This window comes from the organism of the source record quoted next, unplaced genomic scaffold (genome assembly GCF_019419815.1).
Source record: "Pyrus x bretschneideri cultivar Hongxiangsu unplaced genomic scaffold, Pyrus_bretschneideri_v1 Contig18, whole genome shotgun sequence".
In the NCBI taxonomy this organism is placed as follows: Eukaryota; Viridiplantae; Streptophyta; class Magnoliopsida; order Rosales; family Rosaceae; genus Pyrus; species Pyrus x bretschneideri.
Genome location: NW_025999479.1, coordinates 3106664 through 3127164, shown reverse-complemented (window position 1 = coordinate 3127164; position 20501 = coordinate 3106664). Strand labels below are relative to the sequence as shown.

Here is a 20501-nt window from a genome sequence, read left to right as displayed (position 1 = left end):
TTGAAGCGACGATTGTGCATCCTTTCACCATATTACTTCGTATGATGGAGTATGATGGAGCTTGCATAGTCCACGTCCTCATCATGTCCTTGTAGCTAACATTCATGGAAGCTAGCAGATAGCACTTGGCCTATATGTCATCCTCAACATTCTTGTCAAACTTAGCACACTCATTCTCAATGGCATCAGTGCCATGAGCTAGATGAGGTGGAGCCTTTTCTAGTACGTAAGCAATCTTCTCCAGTCTAAAGAGAATCTTGAAGTTACGGTACCAAAATGGGAAATGCTGCCCCTCAAGGCAATGCTTGTCGAGTATCTTTGATTGTGTGCTTCCAACCATATCTAAATAGATAACAAAATAAATTAGTCTGATTGTCTTTAAAATTGAGTTATTGGGTACACAACCTGTTACTGTTCATCTATCTATTCATTTTTTGGTTTGTTTTAGAGTGAGAGCCAAGTTGGAGGAGAATCATTTGTTAAGGCCTAAAGCTATTAAAGATTTGGTATTGGGTACAAAACATGTTATTGTTCATCTCTCTATTCATTGTTTGGTTTGCGCTAGAGTGAGAGTCAAGTTGGAGGAGAATGATTTGTTAAGGCTTAAAGTTACTAGAGATTTGGAATAAGGTACAAAACCTGTTATTTTTCATTTTTCTATTTATTGTTGGGTTTGCTTTGGAGTGAGAGCCAAGTTGAAGGAGAATTATTTGTTAAGGGCTTAAAGCTATTAGAGATTTGAAAATGGGTACAAAACCTATTATTGTTCATCTTTCTATTCATTGTTTGTTTGCTTTGGAGTGAGGGCCAAAAATGGAGGATGATGATTTGTTAAAAATTAAGCTATTAAAGATTTGGAAATGGGTATAAAACCTGTTATTGTTCATCTTTCTATTCATTGTTTGGTTTGCTTTGGAGTCAGAGCTAAAAATGGAGGAGGATGATTTGTTAAGGATTAAGCTATTAGAGATTTGGAATTGGATGGAAAACCTGTTATTGTTCATCTCTCTATTCATTGTTTGGTTAATTTATTTTGGAGTGAGAGCCAAGTTGGAGGAGAATGATTTAAGCTTAGAGCTATCAGAGATTTGGAGAAAGAGGGCACCAAATCAAACCAAGTCTTCTCTGTCACTGCTTCAATTCACACCACCATTAAACCAATTCTCTCTCTCTCTCTCTTCTAACATTAATTCCAAGTCGTCGTCTTCTTGTTCTTGTTCTCCATGTATCCTAGAAAGCAAGGTCCTCCGAGTCCTCCATGGACTGATGACGAGAAAGAAAAACACTACGATTACTCCAAAAACAAAGACACCCACTTTAACAATCCCTACCTCCGATTTGGTGCCTTGGTTTTTGTCTCTCTCTCTCTTTGGCTTCTTGTTCTCCTCCTTTGGTTCCCTCCCAAAACCAGACCCATTGCTGAGGTTGGTGTTGATCTTGTCCAAAAACCACAGCAGCAACAAAATGTCCACCCTCATCTCATCCGCACAACCCGAAATCCCAATAACATCAAAACTAGTACCGCCGCCACCGTCGACACCACCAGCACCTCAAAATCCCCATTCAAAGTTCCCACGTGCGACCCAAGCCTGTCCGTCTATGTATACCCTTTGCCGGCCAAGTTCAACCTTGGATTGCTGAACCATTGTCACGCTCTAAACCTTTATACCGACATGTGTCCCTATGTGGCCAACAGCGGCCTCGGCCAGCCGCATCCCAAATTAGGCTCCGCCGCCTTGTGGTTCGCCACCCATCAGTTCATTGCCGAGGTGATCTTCCACGCACGAGTGGAGAATCACCCCTGCCGCACTCTTGATCCAACACGTGCCGCTATCTTCTACGTTCCTTTCTACGGCGGCCTCTACGCCTCCAGCAAGTTCAAGGAAGCCAACCTCACCGCTCGCGACGAGCTCGCCTTTGACTTGGTCGACTACGTTCAGTCCCAGCCTTGGTGGAAGAAGCACAAAGGTAGAGACCACTTTATCACCCTTGGGAGGACCGCGTGGGATTTCATGAGGGTTACCGATGGTCCTGATTTCGGATTCAACTCCCTCCTCAACCTACCAGCCGTTAAAAACATGTCGGTGCTGACCGTGGAGAGGCAACCTTGGAAAGGGTCAAACCAACACGGCTTGCCCTACCCTTCCTATTTCCACCCGTCCACTTGGCAGGAGATGGTGGCGTGGCAGAACAGAGTGAGGGGAATGGACCGACCCCACTTGTTTTCTTTCATTGGTGGGCCCAGAAAGGGGTTAGAAAAAGCGGCCGTTCGGGACAAGTTCATAAGGCAATGCGGTGAGTCGACCCGCTGCATGCTTTTAAAATGTGGGTCTGGGGCCAGCAAATGCCACGTGCCCAGCGAGGTGCTAAAGGTGATGACGGAGTCGCAGTTCTGCTTACAAGCGCCCGGCGACTCGTTCACCCGGCGGTCAACCTTCGACTCGGTGCTTGCCGGCTGCATACCGGTTTTCTCGTCGCCGCACACGGCGTACACTCAGTACAAGTGGTTTTTACCTGGTGACGAGAGCACGTATTCGGTTTACATTGACGAGAAGAGCGACGCGAGTAAGAGAATCGAAGAGGAGCTGCTGAAGATTCCGAAAGAAAAGGTGACGGCGATGCGAGAAAAGCTCATAGAATTGATCCCAAGTCTGACTTACGCGCATCCGAATGCGACTAATCTTGGGTTTGGGGACGCCGTGGACGTTGCACTTGCATCGTTGGCCAAGCACGTCCAGAAAATTATATGATTAATTAAGAGATTCATGGATTAATTGGATATTGGATGATGAGAGAGGTGGATTTTATGTCTGTTACCATATAGAGAAAACTAGCTGAGGTGCGTAGAAAAGTCGTGTGTGTGTATATATATTATTAAACTTTTTTACTATTACAATAATTTAGGACGAGAATTTCGAACATGTGATGTATGAATAGAAACTCAACACTTTATTCATTAAAATGTTGGACCACATGCATATATATGTTGATTGATATGAAGAATGCTTTCTTGTCTTAATACGTCTGTTGCGTTGTTTTAAATTACCAGTTTGAGTCTCTGTTAAGTGAATTCAATTTTTTTCTCTTTGAATGAGGTGAATTCCGGAACTCGTTATGGTACATATATTTGCTTAGCATTCATCATCTTACGGCCGAATATAGTCATATATGATATTCCCTATTTTTATTACATATTTGACTGTTAGAAGGTGAGCGTGTGAAGTAAATACATGTACCTTAACTAAGTATATAAATTCAAACGTTTAGGATTAAGTACCTAAAACTCCCCAACATTTTAGTCTCATTCTAAATTAGTCTCAACCTTTTTAAACGTTCCAAACAAGTATCCAACCTATTGAAAATGTTATATCCGTTAAGCCTCATTTAAAAATCTGTTAAATTAACTAGGGCTTGCTTTGTCTCCAAAATCAATAGAAGATCATGGAAGCATACCACCTTACAACTCAAGCCGTCAACTTCGAGAAGAAGGTCAGGGAAGCAGAGCCTCCACCCTACAACATTGAGCTGTCAACTTGTATATATGAATTGTCATGATGCGGCCACCATCACCTTCACCACCCACAAAGAAGAACTGGAAGCTTTACGAGTTGAGAATCAGAGGAAACCATGTGAGTAGAAACAAGCTCCTTGAAATCTTATTTGAATTCTAAACCCTCACATTTGTTAAGAATTGCCCTCCTAATATAATTTCAATTTGGGTCCATTTTTGATTCAATTCAATATCCATTTGTTTATTGGGTTTCATATTACATAACCTATGTTTGAAAAATTAACGGATGTAACATTTTTAATAGGTTGGGTACTTATTTGGAATATTTAGAAATGTTGAGACTAATTTGGAATGACACTTGTTGATGCACAAAATCAATGAAGACTTTGGAACAACGTAAAAGTGTCAAGTTTGTGACCTTCGCTTGGTTGCTTCGGTCATTGGTGAAGATAAATATGTAAAAAGATAGAGATAGGGAAGCAAACACAAGATGTACGTTGTTCACCCTAAGTTTGGCTACGTCCACGGAGTAGAGGAGTTCTCATTAATAGTGAAGGGTTTACACAAATACATAGGTTCAAGCATAATCATCATTACTGAGTTCTAATGACTAGTTTAAGTATAATAATGACATTAGGGATTCATTGTAGGAGAATGGTCTCCTTTTATAGTTAAGGAGAGTCTTTAGCTTTTGTCCACGATCGATGTGGGACTCTGAGCTTTATTGACGTTAACATGTGTTGAGCTGTGATTGGCCTTCTGGTTGAAGGGAAACTCTTCTGCTTCACAGGGGTACCTCAACATAAACCCCTCATTGGGTCCTTGAAGGTATGATGTTGATTGGTGTTGTGTAGGTTCGGATTGGTCAAGTATAGTACAAACAGTGCTCCCCTAAGTTCTTGAGTGAGGAAAGTTTCTCAGTTGGGGACTTGACAAATCCAAGTCACTGAGTAATCACGAAACTTCTGAGTACCGAGATGTAGTAGCATATAGTAGGAGTCCCTAAAGTCTTTGGGCGACGAGAGTTACCGAATGAGGTGTCTTGCTAGTAGCCAAGTTGTCAAAATAACAAAGCTTTGCCCTTTTCTTTTCTAAGTGGCAGCCCAAAATCCATTTCTTATATGTTTTTTTTATGAAGGTTGTTAGGCCCAAAGAAGAGGAGGCCCGCGCCCATTTTTTTATTTTTTTTTTATTTTTTTGTTTTTGTTTAGTTGTCAATGAGGCCCACGCCTATTTTCCTTGTTGGTAGCCTTTCTCTCTTTTTTATTAGCTTCTTCTTTTTTTTTTTGGGTGATGAGTCAACAACCTAGATTTTGAGGCCCAGCGAAGAGTGGCCCAACTTTTGTTTGAAACCAACCCGAGGCCCAACCTTTGTTTGAAACCTTAACCTTTCATCCTTGCCCTACCTGTGCCTTCTTCCCCATTTCCCTTAGCATTTCCAGAAAACAAGCTCAAGGCTATCCCTTCTAAACATGCTATCCCTAACGCTTTTGACGTTACCCACTCACCGTCCAGTTGATTGCCCTCAACCTTGTCATCCACCCCTTTCAACCTTGCCCCCCATGACTAGGCCGTCCCGTTTTGTTCAGAGGTCTGCGGTAGACCTTTAGATTGTATCGTAGGCGGCTGCAAACTCACAGGAGGGTCAGTGATGGGTTTGTAGGTGGGCTAAGGGTCTAGGGGTGAAGCTTGTGCGTAATAATACGGCTGTGAAAGTTTGAAGGTTGGGTTGCAGGTTGTAGCTGGTGGATGAAGGTTTGATGGTTGGTGTTTGAATCTGTGATGTGTTTGTTATCTGGGTAATTTTGTGGGTTTGGAGCTGTTTGTTGCAGAGATGGGCTTAGGCAAAAGCACGACAGGGTCACAGTTAGACTTGACATTTGTGTTGTGTTTTCCGTGTTCGTGTCGTTTTTGTGTCATACCCGATATCTTAATGAGTCGTGTCATGTAACACCCGTTAAAATAAATGGGTAAAATGACCTGACCCGAAATTGACCTGATAATATTAACAAGTAATATGACCCGACCCGCTGGCCATTAAGGAAAATATATTTTAAACCAATAAATAATCAAATGAAAAACATAATACTAAATAAGTATATACATTGACACACCCTAACCGAAATCAAGGCATGCTGGCTGTCACGTGTGGGTGACGTAACCATGTGCACAGTGCGGAACGATAAAGATATAAGAAATACGAGTGAACAAAAAACCAAACTACTAGAAATACTAGCTAGGATAACATGCTAATGAGAGATTAAATGTGATAAACACAACCAGAGCATAAGTAGCCTAAGTGCAGTCAGGCAGATAAGTACTAATTATACAACACCCAAAGGTGACCATACAATGGTGATAATCTATCAGAGCTGCTGTGGATTCCTTGCAAGCCACCAAAAAGCACTCTTAACTAGAACCTGGAGGGGCGCAAAACAAAAAGTGTGAGTGGGCAAAAACAAAGCTTTTCAAAATCATTTCAATTATCAAAACTAGTAACCTCTCACGGTAAAACTTGTATAATTTCCCAGAAAATAGAATATATTCATATCTCAAAACCATGCTCAACAAGCTTTAATCATGAATATGCCATGCCAAATATCTCAATATGAAATATGTAATCCAGGTGATATAAATCAATGCAAATGATATATCAACCGGAGTCACCTAACGTAAGCTGCACGGCTGAATCTAGAGCTCAAATCCACATCTCAGCAACGATATATATATCTGATCAACAATATGCCTACACACGAGTCGAGCGTGTGTACAACAAGCTGGGTGTAAATAAATACGATATAGTGCTACAATCACGTGAAGGTTGTGCGAAGTATCGCAAGTCACCTACAAGTCGGAACCACCTAAAGTGTTATGTACAACAGGCTGGCACCTGCCTTGGATCCAAGTTGAGCGTGTGTGGTGCGAAAGGTGAACGATCACATGAAGGCTAGGCCCTCAACTCTGGCGGAGCACTAACACTGGGGTGCAGGTTAATGAGCTCTCTAAACATCTCACATAATCCTCAACTTACATAAACATTCGATAACTCACCTGGTACTTACCTGTGCGTCCACAACGTCAACCATAAATATATGCAACTATTAATGCATGTATAAAACATATGAATACTTGGCATGGTACTTCAAAACATACTTTCATTTAAAATGAATTTATGGGAAAAATCAAGTATATAGATATATACTGAAAACCAAAAGCCCACTCACTGGTATGTGGAAGGGTCATAGCCCCCGAGCCTCGAGTGACTGCGCTTGTCCTCAAGATAGGTCTCACCTATATGCGAAACAACTATATAAACGTCAATTTAAAGCACATAAACAAAACTAGGTAATAACTTCTCATACATTGCTCAAATGGGGTGTTTGAATATACTAACGTGATCTACTCGACACCACGAACATCCCTGTATTTTTAAAAACAATTTCCGACCACCCATGCGCCGGCCAAGGCATCACCAGAGGCGCTTCCACGCGTGGCCACGTGCTTGGCACGCCTAACGGTAACCGTTAACGCCGTTAGGAATATTTCGTTAAAACCTTAACAGAAGTTAACGGCAGTTACCTGATGTCGTTAGAATATTTCGTCAACTCTGACGGAATATTCGTCTCCTTCTTCGGCGAGCCTCGCTGTTGCCGCCGTCTGCTGCCGCCAGCGCCGCCATCTGCGACTTGAAATTTCGCCAGTTTCTGGAAAAACTTTAAACCTTAATATCTTCTTCATTTCTTAACCAAAATCCATGACATTTGTACCAAAATGAAGCTTACAACGAGTAGAACAAAACCATACCACTTTTAGGACTTAAATCCAATGAAAACTCACTGGAAAAACCCACGATAATCTGGCCACCATTGCAATTCTTCGAACCTAAGCTTCCCGACGTCCAAAACACTTCTTTTTCTTCTCCAAGCTTCGTGAAGACATTCTAAAGCTCCATAGAAGCTTAAAAACTTCACGATCACGATTGCATGAATAGTGCCCAAATCGGAGCTCGCGAGAAACAATGGTTTTCGAAAGTTTCATGTCCAACCAAAGGTATAGATCAATTCCTAGGCTTGCAAGGAGTTCAAAAACACCAACAACGATCTCGATCTGCAACTTGAAGGGTTGATTTGAGGTTTGTCCATACAATTGTACGGAAATGGAAGAAAATCCGAGATAGGAGAGAGAAAGTCTATGGGAAAGGGTATGGGTTTGTGTGTGTGTGTGTGTGTGTGTGTGTGTGTGTGTGTGTGTGTGTGTGATGTCCAGCTGAGTCACCAACCAGAAACAAATCACCTATGACACCAACTAGCGTCCAAGGGCAAAATCGTCATTCCACGCCATCGATACAAATATTTTGGGATGGGCTGTCACATACATACCATATTGTCACATCCAAAACATAAAAAGACAATTTTCTTTTAAGTCTATTTTCGCTTACCTAAATTGATCAAATGGTAACTTGGAAAATATTGGAATAGAGAAGGTTTTTTTTTTTGGTCCAAAAAAGTTCTAATAATATAAGTGAAATAGAATCCAACGGTACAGATTTACTCTCATTTATCTTACAACTGTTATTTAAGTAAAGTCTTTAATAGTTTTTTAATTAATGTATAAACGCTATTAATGACAAGCTTTACAACTTTCATGAAGAGCTTAACTTCGAAATTCGCAACTATCATATAAATCATAGATCAAAATTTAACCACTGATTGATGTTTACATTTATGCTTCATTGTTCTCATCAAATTTTGTTTTTTAAGATTTTTTTTTTTTTTTTTTGAAAACATGATCGATTAGAGGATGCAGGAAGATGAACAGTTTGGATTGTTGATATTATATTTAGAGTTTTACGGTTAGTGAAAATATTGCATGATGTTTATAAAATTTCTACAAACTATATGACATCAACTCATATTTCAGTTAACCGTAAATATCGAAACGTGATATCAAAGATCTGAACCGTTCATCTTCTTACATCCACCAGATGATCATGTTTTCAAAAAATAAAATTTAAAAAATAAAATTTAGTAAGAAGAATAAAGCGTAAATGACAATCGACCGTTAAATATAAATTTAAGGTTTATGGATTATAGTGTTGGATTTCGAAGTTGATCCCTTCACGAAAGCTTGTCATTATGAGTGATTGTATATTTTTTTTTAACATTTTTTACACTTCTACAATAATTATTATTAATTTTATTAATTTTGCCCTCAAATAAAAAACATTATTCATGAGGGTTTGGAGGATTTTAAAAATCTAAACAATAATGTAAGTGTAACCATTATCTACTCGTGGATGAATGATGATGATCACGAGTGTCTATATATTCTTTCATATTTTTCATACTTGTATGTATGTCTTCTTAGTTCTTGCCTATACATATATTATACTAGTTTATTTTAATTTTGGACAACAACATGCTATGTAAACTTTATCCTAGTAATGATAATAAGGAACTCTCATAATAAAAATAAATAATGTCAAAAAGTGTTTTTTAATTTTTTTTTTATTTTAAAACTTATATAGAATAATAATACAAAACTATATATATATATATATATATTTAATATAGAATATATTGTATATATTAATATGACTATTGAGACAGTCAGTGGTGAAGTTGAGAACAAGGGTTTGTGGTCAGGGTTTGAAGATAGAGTGGGACCAACTAAAGCTTGAATTTTTTATTTTAGAGGCTTGATTTTGTGAAGTTCTGAAGGTGCTGTGGAGGCGCATAGGGTAGTAAAAGGGGCACAATTAATCCTTGGACCGTGTTTCAAATTCATTGATTCAGATGTTTCAGTGTTTCGAATTTATTGCTTCAGATGACTGAGATTTTTCCTTGGACCCATGTGACTTAAAGGCTCTTGATTGGTAGCTAAATGAGTGAAAGGTTGAGACTATGTTCTTCGAATTTTTACTTAATTTGCTGCTCTTGTCTAATGTTGTACCCTGTGTTTGTATTCTGTTGAATATTTGTGTATTTGAGTTTATATTGTCATAGGATTAAAGTGACTGTAGCTTGGTTGGTTCAGGAGTTGGGAGGGTTTCAAAATGATTTCTTATGTAAAAGTTTATGCTTTACAGTGTAATGGGTGAAGGTTAATGGTTGTAGCTTTTTGCTTCTTCATGTGTATAACTTGTACTTTGAGTGATTTAATGTGTGAGAGACTATGTAAATAGGTTTGCTTCCACAATCTTGAGCAAGAGTGTGGAAGGCTTTTTGAATTTTTTGTTGAAGCCTTCGGTCGAAGCTTTTTTTTTTGAAGCTCATAAATAGATTTTGCTTGCACACTCTTGAGCAAGAGTGTGGAAGGCATTTTGGATTTTTGTTGTTGAAGCTTTTGGTTGAAGCTTTTTGGAACACATAAATAGATTGTGCTTCCACACTCTTGAGCAAAAGTGTGGAAGGCTTTTTGAATTTTTATTGTTGGAGCTTTTGGTTGAGGCTTTTTGGAGCACATAAATAGATTTTGCTTCCACACTCTTGAGCAAGAGTGTGGAAGGCTTTTTGGTTTTTTGTTGTTTGGTAAAGTGTGAAGCTTCCTCCTTTCAAAGTGTGGGAGGTTTCCTCTCTTAAAGTGTGTGAAGGCTTTTTCCCTTCGAGGGTGTGAGAAGCTCTCTCCCTTGGGTATGGGAAGCTTTCTGAAGGGTGTGGGAAGCTCTCTCCCTTCAAGGGTGTGGAAAACTCTCTCCTTTCAATGGTGTGGGAAGCTTTCTCCCTTGGGTGTGGGAAGCTCTCTCTCTTCAAGGGTGTGGGAAGCTCATAACCTTGGGTATGAGAAGCTCATGTGGGAAGCTCTCTCCCTTGGGCGTGGGAAGCTCTCTCCCTTCAAGGGTGTGGGAAGATCTATATAGGACCTCATAAGTTGATTTTGCTTCCATACTTTTGAGCAAGAGTGTGGAAGGCAATCTATATGTTGAAGTTTTTGTTGACCTCCTTATGCTTAAAATTAGTTAATCATTGTTAAGCGATTAATTAGTTGACTAATAATTAATTAATTAGTAGTGAACAATTAATTAATTGATTAATAATTATCAAAATAATTACTAATTAGTTAATTAATTAATTTTGGATTTTTTTTCGGAGTTTTTTTTTGGGATTTTTTTTCTAAATTTTTGATTTTCCTAGCTTATGTGGAAGTCCCAAGGCTTGACATGTGGGGCTTTCTCAAGGGTTGAGTTTGAATTTCTTTGCCCATGTTGGACTATATAATAAGGATGAGTTTCCACTTCTTACATTGCTTTCATTTGCTCCTTGGTGTAGTGATTTTTGAAGATAGAGTGTTCTCTGGTTGAGAGGGGTTTTGACGGTGATTGACACCATTCGTCGTTTAGTAGCCCTTTCTTTAGATCAAATGCATCCATTCTTGCTGAACTATTTGAGTTTCTATGCATTTGGCTAAGAACATGATGAACTAGTTGAATTTCCATCATGACTTAGGAGCATTTTAGACTTCAATCCTCCATGTAGTGATAGAGGTGTGTGTTTCTGTTTGTTGTAGATGTCTGAAGGTTGATGATGGCTTCTCTAGCTTTGGCTCTTGGTTCAAGCCGACAAGTTCTTCCTTAGAGTCTTATGAAGATGAAGTGTTGGGTGATCCTCATGACCACCAAACATGCCTTCCATTTGATGAAGAGGCAGGTGAAGAGCATAGGTACAGGGACAGAGCCTTAGATATTGGTGCATCCACTTCCCATGTGTCATTAGTTGAGGAGGGTATCCTCAATGTTATACCCATCTTTCGTTCCGAGTTTACGGTGGACCACTTAGATAAGAACTTGCTAGATAGTAGACGTCAGCTTGATGCCTTAAGGGAGTCTTGTTGTATACCCAACAACATAGGGATGGGCTTGGTGCGTGATGAAGAATTGCCTACTGATCCACCTAAGGGTCATGTCATGTTCTATACCCAAATATTAGAGAAGTTGGGGATAAAGTTGTCATTGCATCCGTGGTTGCAAAAGATGCTTACCATCATGGGATACGCGCCTGGGCAACTCAATCCTAGTCTATGGGAGACTTTGATTGGGACTTACATCATTTGGATAGAGTGTGGTCTAGGTGAACCTTCCTTCCTTCAATGGCAGTATTGTTATAAGATGCGTTTGGCCAAGTCATCCACAGGCTATGTTGAGTGTGCATGTCGGAGTGAGAAAGAGCATATAGTTTTTGGTAAGAGAAAATCATATTCTACTTGGAAAAACCGTTGGTGTTTCCTTTACAAGGGTTGGGAGCACGATAGAAGTATCATGCCTAAGCAACGCATTCTTACCCATTTCTAGACCATAGGTTGTAATGCATCCATTGTTTGCATACTTTGTTATTTGTTGTGATCCTTACTTGGTTCTAACACTTTGCCTTATGTAGTGTCGAAGAAGGCTATCAAATTGTCTGGACAAGAGCTTGCTGATGTACAAAAAGTGTTAAGCAACCAAAAGAGAATAGACACTTGGACAAGCTACGACCCTTGTTTCAAAAGTATGATTTCCAGCCCTTGCTGTCCGAGTGCCAGAGACGAGTGAGTAAGTCATATCCTAAGTTTGCCTTTTTTCTTTTTTCATTTTTTTTTATTTTATTTTTTATTTTTATAAAGTTGTATTTCTTCAAACAAAGTTGTATTCCTTACTTTGATTTTCCTTGTTCAGTGGAGAAGGTGTGCAAGAAAGGGGAAACTAGCACCAAGAAAGGGAAAACAACCATGTTAGTTCCCGTAGACAACATTCTATTTCACAAGGAAGCTCGCAAGCACAGGGTGAAGCCAGTCTCTAGGCCTAAGTCTCAAGAGGAGGTCCTCAAGATTGCCACCTCTAAGAGGGCTGAAGTTGAGGCCATCAGATGTGTTGCTACCATAGTTGCAGGGGAGGAAAGACAATTGTTGCCTCCTCCTCCTAACATCGATCCCGTCTTTCCTCCAGTCATAGAGTACGTTGGCTAAGAAGGTGTCCCTAGCTCCAGTCGCAAGAGGAAATACAAGGAAGAGGCTGGTAACATCCCTTAGAATAACTTGAAGGTTGCCATATAGCCAAATAGTTTTAGGTTTGTCAACAATTGCCTTGCAGGGCACCGAGCCACTATTGACGAGTTCGGTGAGCCTCTGATTGAGAATGAATCAGATCGTGACTGGATGATGAGGTTGTTTGCTTATGTAAGTGTTACTTTGTCATTTCCTTACTTTCTCCTCTTTTTTCTTTGTCTTCATTTTCCTTCGGTATTGATGATCATCTTGTCATATAGGTCATGACTGAGGACGATGATAGACTGCGATAGGTCAAATGATAAAAAGTGAAACTTCAAAAAAACAAGTAACTTATAAATGATGCTAGAAAGAAGAGCAAAGCTTGGACTGAGGCCATCCAGCTTAAGGACCAAACCTTGGAGAGGTTAAAGAGGTGAAATGATGAAAACTTACGGCTGAAGAAGCAGTTGGAGGCGACTATCCTTGAGGCTTCCAAGGTCAAATGGGAACAGGATAGTGCCTTAGCTAAGGTTGAAGAGCTGAAGAAGAGTCTTCCAACTGACAGGGAAACTACTGTGCGGGAGTTCTTAGGCACCCAGGTTTTCTGTCATGTCATCAGGCCCCACTGTGCCCAAGATATTCGGCTTAAGAAAAGGAAATGCGTGGCCATCCTTGAGTCATACGATCGCGGAGACATTCTTGACAAATACTGTGAGGTGGAGGAGCATCGACTAAAAGGTGAACGCTTTATCCTCGAACTCAAACCTAGTAGTGGTGAAGAGTCTGAGGATACCATCAATGCTGATGAGCAGACTCAGTAGGGTAAGGATGGTCCCAGAAATGCTAATGATGGCGGTGATGGAGATGGAGGTGAGACACAACATGATATTGTCGAGAGTTCGACCTCAGATAAGGATGGTTCGTAATGTCTTCACTTCCTACATGCACTAGTTTGTTGCATGGATGTTATGTGTTAAGTTAGGTGCCTAAGGGCTTGTTATGTACGGATGTTTATGACATTGCACCTTTTATTTTGATGTTAAGTGTCAAGTATTTGCGCTATCATTTATTAGTACTTGGCTATGTTCGAATAGATCCCCTATTTGGATACAACCCATGACTTGGGTATAATTGAATGAATACACCTTGAAGATGTTTGTTTATTTGCGTAGTCTTGTTGACAGATACTTAGACTTTATTTCATGTTGAAAGCATTCATGTTGAAGCTTCGAACTCGAGTATGTGGTGTCATTTGAGTTGAGGTTTTGAGTTAGAATTTTATTAGGTCAGGGTGAAACCAAGTGTTTCGGTGCTAGGAATGTAAAAGAGTTAGGACAAAGTTTTCTAAATCACCTCTTTATTAAGTTCGTGCCAAATGGCCTTCCTTACAAAAGATGTTAAATGGCTATAGCTCAACATTTGTACAATATGAGTCTCCTTGTACTAGTACTTTAGGTGATTAGTGTTCCATGGATGGCCAAGGGTCTACCATTGGAACTTCTGAGTTTGTAGGAACCAGGGCGACTGATGCCAACAACTTCAAATGGTCCATCCCAATTTGGACTGAGTGTGCCTTTGCTTGGGTCTTTATCATAGAGTAGTCTTTTCTTCAATACCCAGTCCCCTACTTTGAAAAAGCGAGGTTTGACCCTAGAGTCATAGTAGTTGGAGATGCGCTGCTTGTAAGCGATGTTCCTTAAGTGAGCATGGTCCTTATTTTCCTCAACTAGATCTAAGTTGAGGGTGAATTATTTATCATTTTCTCTTTGCATGCAGTTCTTAACCCGGTATGTTGCTTACTCAAGCTCAACTGGGATAACTGCCTCTGTACCAAAGGCAAGTGAGAATGGAGTTTCTTTAGTTGAAATCCGATACGAAGTTTAGTATGACCAAAGAACCTGGGGTACAAGTTCTGGCCAACAACCTTTAGCCTCATCCAAGCTAGCCTTCAAGGTGCACTTGATTATCTTGTTAATGGCCTCAACTTGTCCATTAGCCTAAGGATGAGATGGGGAAGCGAAACATAAGTTAATGTTGAACTTAGAACAGAAAATCCTGAAATTCTTGTTGCCAAATTGTTGCCCATTGTCTGTGACAATTGCATTGGGAATGCCAAATCGGCAAATGATGTTATTCCATACAAAGTCTTCTATCTTTGCCTTAGTAATGGTTGCCAATGGTTCTACTTCAGCCTACTTTGTGAAGTAGTCAATTGCAACGATCGCATAACGGACCTTGCCCTTTTCTGTGGGCATTGGGCCGATCAAATCAAGTCTTCACTGGGTGAAGGGCCAAGGGCTAATCATAGAAATGAGAGGCTAAAAAAGGAGTGAGGAATAGTTGTGTAGCATTTACACTTGTCACATGAGCGAGATATTTTGATGGCATCCTGGTGAAAAGTGTTGGCCAATAATATTCCTGGCGAAAAGTCGTGTGTGCTACGGACCGAGATCCAACATCTCCAATTACTCCCTTATGTATTTCTCAAAGGAAAATTTCCCCCTTAGTAGGTGTAAGACACCTCAAGTATAGTAGGGTAAAACCTCGCTTGTAGAGTTGATCATTGATGATCAGGTACCGGGTAGACTTGTATCGAATTTGCTTAGCTTGGACTTTATCATCTTGGAGGGTGCCATGAGAAAATAATTTATAGATCGGGGTGATCCAACTATCACCCTGTTGTAAGTTGCACACTTCCATGACCATGGTGCTTGGTACTGCCAACAACTCAACATGAATGTTTCTTCCAATCTCGTCTTCCACTGCTGAGGTGAAGCGGGCCAAGGCATCTGTATGGCTGTTTGCCACTCGAGGGACTTGGGTGATCTAGTAGTGGAAGTGACTGAGCAAAAGTTGTGCTTGGGCAAGATATGATGCCATGGAGCTATCCTTAACATCAAAGTTGTTCGTGACTTGGTTAACCACCAACTGAAAGTCGCTAAAGATATCAAGTTGTTTAACTCCAAGGTGTTTGGCCAAATGTAAGCCTGTCAAGAGGGCTTCATACTCGGCCTCATTGTTTGACGCCTTGAATTTGAAGCGAAAAGTATACTCTATTGCAACTTTGTCAGGAGTAGTAAAGACTAGTCCTACTCCACAACCCTATTGGTTGGATGAGCCAATAACATACAGAGACCATACTGGGAAGGTTAGTTCTACTTTCTGAGCTTCTGAGGGTAATGAAGCTAATGCCTCAGGTGTAGGAGAAATGTCAATTGGATGTGTGAATTTAGCGATGAAGTCTACAACTGCTTGACCTTTCTCAGCTGGCTTTGGTTGGTAAGAGATGTCAAACTCACCCAATGCTATCACCCACTTGATCATTCCTCCGAAAATGTTAGGACTTTGGAGTATCTGTCGAAATGGGTTATTGGTAAGCATGATGATGAAGTGTGCTTGGAAGTAAGGACGGCGTTTTCAAGCAGACATGATCAATGCTAAAGCCAATTTCTTAATGTTAGAGTATCATGTCTCTGTATCTTGTAAGGCATTGCTAGCATAGTAGACGGGTCATTCAACATTACCATCATTTCGAATGAGAACAAAATTGACTGCTAAAGCTGAAACAGATAAATAGATAATGAGAACTTCACCAACTTCAGGTTTGAAGAGTAAAAGGCTTTACTCATGTACTCCTTTAGGTTCTTGAATGCCTTGGCACATTCATCAGTCCATGTAATGCACTTCTTATTTCCCTTAAACGCTTTAAAGAAAAGGGCACATCTGTTTGTGGCCTTAGAGATGAACTTGGCCAAGGCTGCCACCTTGCTAGTATAGCTTTGGATGTCTTTTGAAGTTACTAGTTCTTTCATGTCAAGGATTGCTTTGATCTTCTCGTGGTTAGCTTCAATTCCTTGTTGGCTAATCATGAAGCCCAAGAATTTACCAGAGCCCACGGAGAAGGCACATTTGTTAGAGTTCAACCTCATTTGGTACCTCCTCAAGATGGTGAAGGTTTTAGACAAGTTGGTGATGTGTTGGCCAACATGCTTGCTCTTGACTAGCATATCATCAATATAAACTTCCATGCTTTTGCCAATCTACTCGGCGAACATTGAGTTAACTAATCTCTAATAAGTCGCACCTCCATTCTTGTGGCCAAAAGGCATGACTTTATAGCAATATAGTTCCCTGTCAGTAGTGAAAGCTGTGTGCTCTTGGTCCAAATGATACATGAAGATTTGGTTGTACCCTGAGTAAGCATCCATGAAGCTCAAGAGTTCACACCCTATCGTTAAGTTGATAAGTCTATCAATGAGAGGGAGGGGAAAACTATCTTTTGGGCATCCTTTGTTGAGGTAGTGTAGTCGACACACATTCTCCACATAATCTTTTGAAGTATGAGGTTTTCCTTGGTCAGATTTTTCTTAACAAGGATAACATTTGCTACCCACATTAGATAGTTGACTTCACGGATGAAGCCTATGTCTTTGAGTTTTTCAACTTTTGCCTTCATTGCCTCATATCGTTCAGTGTCATAAGATCTTCGCTTTTGTTTCACCGGCTTAGTCTTGGGATTAATGCTTAAGCAATGACAGATGATGTCGGGAGAGATCTCCTCGTATGACCAAGCGAAGATCTAGGCGTTCTCTTGCAAAAAGGAGATCAATCCTAATCGAATGGGTGGTGACAAGATGGTGCCAATCTTCACCATGTGATCCGGATAGTCTTTTAAGATAAAAACTTTCTCGAATTCTTCAGTAGGCTATGCTTACTGGGTGAAAGAGTCATCTCGTGGATTGTCGGGTTGACTGTTGTCATCACGAAGAGCTAAGTTGGCTTCATCCGGGCTGGTCTTTATGACTTTCCATATATATAGGTCTCTTTGGGCACATGCAAGCATTGTTGCTTGACTGAAATGTTGTAGCATGATCGTGCACTAAGTTGCACTAAGTTGTTCTCTTATGATGTAACGGTTGCAAGGGTAGATGATGCCTCTTTCCTTCTCAGGGTAGAAACATATCGGATCCCAATTAGGCTTTTGATAATTGCCTCCCTTGATGTCTTCCACATGAAACACCTGGTGGCCAGACCTTAAAATTCGTTCACTGTTTTTCATGGCCCTGTTGGAAGATTTAGAAAAGGGTGTACCACCGCTGATAAAATATATCACATTCACCTGGCGTTAGTTACAGTTATCCCTTGGAAGGTGAAGAAGGAATTGTTCAATTTTCCCTTCGCGTGCCAAAGCTTCGATATGGTCATGGAAGGTGATACATTTCTCGCTGTCATGGCCGTTATACTCATGGTAACAGTAAAACATGCCCATGTTCTTTGTGGACTTATAATCTAGCTGCCTCAACTTTGGCTTTGGTATCAAGTGAGCTACACTGGGGTAAATGGCTGCGCATGTGGTATTCAAAGGTATGTATGTCTCATACCTTGGGGTAGGGTCTGTCTTAACTTGCGTTTGGCCTACTGCATTGGTTGCTAAAGGGCGGGCGTTATCATAGCGATAACCTTGGTTATCTCGATAGTGTCCCTTACTCTTCTTATTAAAATGAGAATGTTGGGGATGGAAATCCTTCCTCTTGCCCTAAGATTGATATTTCTATTGTCCCGGTGACACACTAGGTAAGGCAAGGGGAAATGCAACTACTGTCTGGAAGGTCAAGGTTTTCTCACTTGGTTGGATTTGGCTCCCATTTCCCACTTGTTGATAGGGGATGGCCATAGGGGGTTTCCCTTAATATGTCTTTGCTTCGACGGATACATGGTTGTAAGCATGTGCCATCAGCTCAAAGTAAGTTTTCTAAGTGTTGGCATTGATCATGTACTTGAAGAAACACTCACGTAGGCCCGCCGTGAAGGCTTTGAGGGCAATCTTGTCATCTACCTCAATGCAACGAGAATATTCATGGCTGAAGCAGCTGGCACACTCATGTAGTAACTCATCTAGCTTTTGGCGAATAATGTACAAGTTATCTGCAGAGTGCAAGCCATTGGTTTGGAAAATGTGTTAAGAAACAAACAGTTTCCTCAGCTCCTCAAAGGAATCTATTATCTCAGGTGGAAGGTAGCAATACCAATTCAGAGCTCCACCAGAGAAAGTGGAGGGGAAGATAAGACATCATTATTCATTAGTATGCATCTGGTATGCCATGGTTGACTCAAAGAGGTTAAGGTGTTCAATCGGATCCTCCCTTCCAATATATAGTTGTAAGCCGAGCTTCTGCTTTGTTTTTGCTTAAAGGGGTGTGTCAAGGATCCTCCTTGTAAGAGGGTTAGGCCTTGGTTGATTCCAATCAGGTATCTCGGCTTGACGTTCGGCCTTCAATTTGTTTACTTCCTCAAAGAGTTGTAGGACAAGAGGGTCCTGAGTGGAGTCATGTACTATTGGAGCTTTCCTTCGTAAGTTTCTATCACCTATTAGAAGTAGGAAAGTTTGATCAAGGGCATGTGGTTTTTCCTTGGATTCATTGTACTAGCTTAAAAGGTGTGTCTATTAGAAGACCTCTGAGTCCCCTATACCCTTATGTTCCTCTAGGACTTGTCGCTCTTTCCCTGGATTGGTAGCTGGCCTGGGCCGTGCTAGATGACCGAGTATTTCAGAGACCCTTGGGTCATTAATCTTTGAGCTTATATATATAGGGTTCTCTCGACGTTGCCTTAGGAAGTCTCGACAGTTGCGATAAACAGCTTTCGATCTTTCTCTTCCCTCTGCAAGGAGGTGCCTCCCTCCACTTCTTCTGCTTTGGGTCAAAGCAGCTGGGTTGAGAGAAGTCTCATGTTGATCAACACATTGATGAGTAACTTGCTTTTCATTAGGAATATCCATATTGAAGACCGGTGACCCTCCATGTTGGGAGGTACCCAGGTGATGGTTTATGTCCACAAGGGCAAGGGGCTCTTGTGACTGAGTATGCCTAGCCTTGTGGAGCATCTCGAAGTGCTTCTCATACTACTCCTGGAGGATCTCGTTCTTCGTTGCTATCTTTTTGTTCTAAGCCTCCAGCTTTTCGCCTTTAGCTTGAAGAGCAAACTTCTTTCGTTCTTTCCTTCGCTGCCTCACACTGGGCATGAAGTAAGTGTCGTTCTGTGTTTTATGGCTTCCTTCGCTCCCCATATTAGAGAAGGATGCCTAGTCAAAAGAGAGTGTGCAAACAATGGAAACCAGCTTGACGAAGCTGAAAAGAGTAGGAATAAGTGTCTTTTCCCACTTACGCATCAAATGTTGATGCACAAAATCAGTGAAGACTTTGGAACAATGTAAAGTGTCAAGTTTGTGACCTTCGCTCGGTTGCTTCAGTTATTGGTGAGGATACATATGTAAAGAGATAGAGATAGGGAAGCAAACACAAGATGTACGTAGTTCACCCACCCTAAGTTGGGCTACGTCCACAAAGTAGAGGAGTTCTCATTAATAGTGAAGGGTTTACACAAATACATTGGTTCAAGCATAATTATCATTAGTGAGTTCTAATGACTAGTTTAAGTACAATAATGACATTAGGGATTCATTGTAGGAGAATGGTCTCCTTTTATAGCTGAGGAGAATCTTTAGCTTTTGTTTGTGGTCGATGTGGGACGCTATAAGCTTTATTCTGACATTGACATGTGTCGAGCTTTGATTGGTCTCCTGGTTGGAGGGAAACTCTTGTGCTTCGGCAAGGGTTCCTCAACATGAACCCCTCAGTGGGTCTTTCAAGATATGACGTTGACCGATGCTCAGTAGTTTCGGGATTGGTCAAGTATGGTACAAACAACACTAAAATATATTCAAGGGTATTAGGTACTTAATCCAAATTTTTATTTTGTAGAATAATCTTGTCTTTGGATGTATCATAGTAAGAGCATTATTGATGTATAAGACATAAAAGCTCTATAGTGGACATTTCATTTTTTGAACAAACAATATTATCTACACTAAGGGATAGGGGAGTAAGATAAGCCTCACACTAGACTAGCCATAATAATGTAGTTTGAAGTGGCCTTTAGTAGACATTTTAAAAGGGATGAAAAACATAAAGTTCTTGTGAGCAAAGCAATTGGAAGAGGCTCAAATTACACTCTGTCAAATTCTTTTTAA

The 20501-nt window shown here is 40.5% G+C and overlaps 1 protein-coding gene across 1 annotated transcript; it reads left to right on the top strand.

Annotated features, from left to right (window-relative positions):
* Window positions 1–458: 458 nt before the first annotated feature.
* Window positions 459–3019, top strand: LOC103930481 (probable xyloglucan galactosyltransferase GT17). Its single transcript, XM_009339825.3, has one exon. It carries the CDS (start codon window positions 1224–1226, stop codon window positions 2748–2750), a length of 1527 nt encoding a protein of 508 aa, XP_009338100.1. The 5' UTR covers window positions 459–1223; the 3' UTR covers window positions 2751–3019.
* Window positions 3020–20501: the final 17482 nt, after the last annotated feature.